Here is a 5296-nt window from a genome sequence, read left to right as displayed (position 1 = left end):
ACGTGATATGAGAAGATTTTAATCATTAATATATAAATCAATGATGATAATTTTATAAGTTTTTATTTTACTTTTTTTTCACATCCCTTATTATTATCTATTTACTCCAGAATATCACATGATAAGATCATATTAAATATAATATAAGAGGATTTATTTTGAAAAAATATTAGTAATAAATATATATATTATTATAGAGAAGATTATATTTATAAACTACACCAAGTATGACCGATCATATTTCAATAAAAAATATATGACCGATCATATTTAATATAATTTGTAATTTTTTTTCTAAACGGATACTTTCTATTATTATTATGAGGGTTCATTTTTTATGCATTTGATAGAGATAAGTTATCTGCATTGATGAGCTTAAAACGATGTTGTTTTAAGGCAAAAATAAGGTATTTTTATAATTTTAAAGTTATAATAGTCTTTATAATTATAATTTTTTAATATTTTTACACCAAAATAAGACTAATTTGGGAGTAAATGTAGACAAAAATATTTATATGTTATTATTATTATTATAACAGTGATATTTGTTTAGTCCTTTCCTTCTTTTTGGATCGGATCTGAGACAAAGTGGGTTACTTGACTCTTGTTCATTGTTCAGTGGTGCAGAAAAGTTACTTCACTTTCTGGGTGTGGTTCTTCTTCTTCTTCTTTTTTTCTTTCTTTATCAGCATGCTCCTTTCTTTTGCTTCTTCCTTCACCACGCTTGAACAAATGAAACAACATTTCTTGCTCTTAATCCGCATTGCCATTTCTCTCCTCTGATCAGGTTCTCTCTCTCTCTCTCTCTCTCTCTCTCTCTACCTTTTGCTTCTTTCTTCATGGTGACTTCTTCAATCCATTGCTTTTTCTTTATGGGGAGGTTGTCATTCACTTGAGTGGAATCAAAGAAATCTCAACGGGGCTTCTAAAGAATCAAACTTTTAACTTGGGTTGTTTTAGTTTTGGTTATTCTTCTGGGGTTCTGAATGATGAGGCTTGTTTGTTCTTCGTCAAGTTGTGGTCTTGTTTGTTTTGTAGTGACCAGAAAAAGGAACACGTGTTCTTGGGGAACTTGAAAAAAAAAAAAAAAAAACTGAGCCCTGTGCTCTCTGAAAGCCTTGTGAATTTTCTTGAGGTTTTATGGAATCCTTGTTATGTTTGTCTTTTGTTAAGGTGTCTGAATTTGAAGTCTTCCATTTGGGGCTTTCTAAATGGATTCTATTGTTTTTCTGTTGATTGTGTCTGAAAGGGATATCTTGCAGATTTTCTCATGTTTTCTTTATTTTTTTTTATTTTTTTTTTTTATATTTCAACCAGCATAATTACCTTGGATGGTTTCCTGTTTTTTGTGTTTCCTAAATAGAAATATTGTAGATATTTTTATAGTGTAGGGAATTTTGTGATTAGGAGCCTTTTTGAATGAGTACATATTGGTAATTAACTGTGCTGAGTTGGATTTTTAAGCTTTTTCAGATATCCTTCATGGAATCACCTGTCAATGGAGTTGAGTCCTTACCTGAGGTTCAGAATTCAGTTTCTGGGGTACATCACGATCCTCCTTCAACATGTGGGACTCCCCGTCCTTCCCGGCCTCCCTTGAGAGCATCTAGAAATCATGGAGCTTCTTCCACATCCTATTTGGCTGGTCAACATAATTATCCAACAAAGATCATTCACCATCAAAACAGCTATGTAATTAATCAAAAGCATTCCTATCAGGAAGGCAACAATGTGGAGCATGGCGGATTGCCAACAAAATTGTGCAGCAAGCAACCTTTTGATGATTCAAAGAATTGTGATTCAAGTGGCGTATTAGAATCTGACAATTGCGTCTTAGGTCCATCAAAACGAGCTGTTGTTAATCATGCAAAGAGTTACTATCAGTCAGAGGTTACTTTTTGTCCAAGTCCTCAGAATAGTTTCTATTCAGCCACTGTCTATTCAGAAGCCAAAGAAAGTTTCACTAATACTGAAGTCAGTGAGTGTGCTAGTGTTGATAAGTCATGTGAAAGTGGAGAAGTTACAAATTCCTGTGATTTTAATGAGAGTAGGAAGACCAGCATCTGTAGAGGGAGCACCGGAAGTGATATTAGTGATGAGAGCAGCACCAGTAGTTTGAGCAGTGCTTTGTATAAACCCCATAAGGCAAATGATATAAGATGGGAAGCAATTCAAGCGATCCGAGCTCGTGATGGAATGTTGGAAATGAGGCATTTCAGGTTGTTGAAGAAATTAGGATGTGGAGACATAGGAAGCGTTTATCTAGCAGAACTGAGTGGCACAAGGACTTCTTTTGCCATGAAAATCATGAACAAAACAGAGCTGGCAGGCCGCAAGAAGCTTCTGAGGGCTCAGACGGAGAGAGAGATATTGCAGTGTTTAGATCATCCTTTTCTACCCACATTATATACACACTTTGAGACAGAGACATTCTCCTGCTTGGTAATGGAGTTCTGCCCTGGTGGGGACCTGCATGCACTCAGGCAAAGACAACCTGGCAAGTATTTTTCTGAGCATGCTGTCAGGTTAGCAATTCCTTTTTCTGCTTACCTCCTGCAATTATATCTATATATAACAAGCATACACATATACAAGGATCAGTGAACTTGATATTAGCTAATTCTATATTCCTTGGATTTATGAACTGAACTATTCCATGGAACCTGGAGGGAAACTGTGGTCATGAAAGGAAACTCCATCCCTTTCTGTGGGAATAAGGGAAAGCTTTATAGCAGCTGAGGTTTTGATAATATAAATGAAAAGCCAGACTGTTCTAGTGTACTTCCTATCCATTGTGGTTCATATATGTTGTGAAACATGACCCTTGAGATTCTACGTAGCGAAGATAATTTGTTTTCTGCTCCCCTCGCAGTCTGAAAACTCTCCTGGTTTTTCAACCCTGGTTAAGGATGTCTTCCAAATTATAAAACTTATCGCTTGCACTCTCTACCCATTCTTTCTCTGCCTTTTATGATTAGTCGATCACTTTAGTTCTCTGCTTCCCCTCTTCCACCAGTGTGATATTCTGCTTCTGTGAGAGTTTAATTTGAAGCCATTGTCATTTGTCACTACTCACTGCTAGTGAAAAGTTTTACACCATCTTTCAATCAATTGTTACTACATCATTAAAGCTGTTAAATGTAAAGCTCTTTTAATTATGTGGCAATACATGATTGAATGAGTGCAAAAAAGTTTTTTTTTTTTTTTTTAATTAAACTCATTCTATAAATTATGGTTGGTGCTTAGTGATCGTACAAATAGTCATTTTCTTGCTTCTTTTCATTCCAAGCATGATGAATACTATGAGTAGGTTCTCTTTCTCCCCCAGTTCTTTTTCAGTGGCTTTTCTTCTGGGAGTAACTAGTATCCGTTATTTGTCATCAGTACTTTCTGTACTTCATTAGCAGCTAAGAAGAATCTGATTGCTTCCTTGGTGGAAACCATTCCTCTGTACCTAGTCCCATCCAACTTATGACAAATAATCTCGCATGTGTTTGGTAACCAATTATTTCTGAGAAATAATAACTTTTTTCAAAAGCTCTCTCAAGATGAGGAAAAAACAAAAAAACGGATTGATTTCCAAAAATAAGCTAATCCATTGCTTATATATTACCTTCTAGTTGCCTGTGTAGGAGAGATGAACTTTGACTTTATTTTTTAAAGTATCAGAAATGGTACAACTAAGCATATTGTCATTTCATTAATCTGCATTTTTGGTTTGCAGGTTTTATGTGGCAGAAGTTCTCCTTGCTTTGGAGTATTTGCACATGCTTGGGATCATCTACAGAGACCTTAAACCTGAGAATGTGTTGGTGAGAGAAGATGGTCACATAATGTTGTCAGATTTTGATCTCTCTCTAAGGTGCACTGTCAATCCAACTCTAGTAAAGTCATCAAACCCTAACTTGGAGACAAAAAGCTCAGGATACTGCATTCAGCCTGCTTGCATTGAACCAACATGTGTACTCCAGCCAGACTGCATCCAACCCTCATGTTTTACACCGCGTTTTCTATCTGGAAAATCCAAGAGAGAAAAGAAGTTTAAACCAAAGAATGATCTGCATCATCAGGTGACCCCTCTTCCCGAGCTGATTGCCGAGCCCACAAATGCAAGATCAATGTCCTTCGTAGGCACACACGAGTACTTGGCGCCTGAAATCATCAAAGGTGAAGGGCATGGCAGTGCTGTAGACTGGTGGACATTTGGAATATTCTTGTACGAGCTTTTGTTTGGTAGAACACCATTCAAGGGTTCGGCGAACCGCGCAACTTTGTTTAATGTTGTTGGGCAGCCCTTAAGGTTCCCAGAATCTCCTACTGTCAGTTTTGCTGCCAGGGACTTGATAAGGGGTTTACTTGTGAAAGAACCTCAGCATCGTCTTGCCTATAGACGTGGAGCTACAGAGATTAAACAGCATCCATTCTTTCACAATGTTAACTGGGCACTCATTCGTTGTACAAATCCTCCAGAGGTGCCAAGACAGGCTGTGAGACCACCCCAAAATGAAAAGGAGCTTGGTGTGAATCCTACTGGTAATTATTTAGATATTGATTTCTTTTGATCTTTATGGTTTTTGTTTTCTCCTCCTTCGGACTAGTTTCCAATCTATCATTTCTGTTGTTTTGTCTGTCAGTTTGTCCATGGTTCTTTCCTTTTCATAAATCTTTATAATTTGTCCATGATAAACTGTTTTAAGAAATTTCAAGTGCCTTCAATTCAGGAACAAAGTTTCTGTTCTCTCATTTACCTCTATTCCTTTCAAAAAACTGTGTTTTTTTTGGATAATATTATGGTCAAGCAATTCCTAGTTATTCTATGAAGTATTTATGCATATTAAATGTTGGATATCACAAAATTTTTGTAAATATAATTTTTGAGGATGATTATACTTCTAACCTATTTTTGTTTACAACATTTTACAATCATATCTTAATACCGTTGATTTTCACCAATCAATGGTTATTATTTTTTCAAATCAAACTCATTAATTATGCATTAATTATCAACGGTTAAGATATGGTTTTAAGAGGTTGTAAACGAAAATAGGTTGTAAGTATAACCTTTCTCCTAATTTTTTTCACCCAAAAAAAAGCAACACAGTATTACTATAAACTGTTATTTTACTCCGTATTTATCCATATTGAAAGGCATATATAATAATTTTAGTCGTGTATTAATTATCAAGCCACTAACACAGAAATATTATATTATGGCTCAATATTTGAATTGTAATGTGGCTTGATATTTAGATAAAATGCATGTTGAATGAATGCAAGGCGTCTAGAAACAAGGTGT

At 35.5% G+C, this 5296-nt stretch overlaps 1 protein-coding gene across 1 annotated transcript; it reads left to right on the top strand.

Annotated features, from left to right (window-relative positions):
- The first annotated feature begins 625 nt into the window (after window positions 1-625).
- Window positions 626-4705, top strand: LOC133301843 (protein kinase PVPK-1). Its single transcript, XM_061501549.1, has 3 exons — window positions 626-787; window positions 1474-2525; window positions 3725-4705. Exons 2-3 carry the CDS (start codon window positions 1483-1485, stop codon window positions 4560-4562), a joined length of 1881 nt encoding a protein of 626 aa, XP_061357533.1. The 5' UTR covers window positions 626-787; window positions 1474-1482; the 3' UTR covers window positions 4563-4705.
- Window positions 4706-5296: the final 591 nt, after the last annotated feature.

The sequence above is a fragment of the Gastrolobium bilobum genome, unplaced genomic scaffold (genome assembly GCF_033153095.1).
Source record: "Gastrolobium bilobum isolate Gb01-03AN ecotype WA unplaced genomic scaffold, APGP_CSIRO_Gbil_v1 utg18793, whole genome shotgun sequence".
NCBI classification, from domain to species: domain Eukaryota; kingdom Viridiplantae; phylum Streptophyta; class Magnoliopsida; order Fabales; family Fabaceae; genus Gastrolobium; species Gastrolobium bilobum.
Note: the sequence above shows the minus strand (reverse complement) of the source record. Positions and strands in the feature narration are given on the sequence as shown.

Bases quoted from the DNA above. Each gene is read 5' to 3' on its own strand.
- LOC133301843 (XM_061501549.1), top strand. From the start codon at position 1,483: ATGGAATCACCTGTCAATGGAGTTGAGTCCTTACCTGAGGTTCAGAAT. The intron at 2,526-3,724 runs GTTAGCAATTCC...TTTGGTTTGCAG, and splicing joins TTTTCTGAGCATGCTGTCAG to GTTTTATGTGGCAGAAGTTC.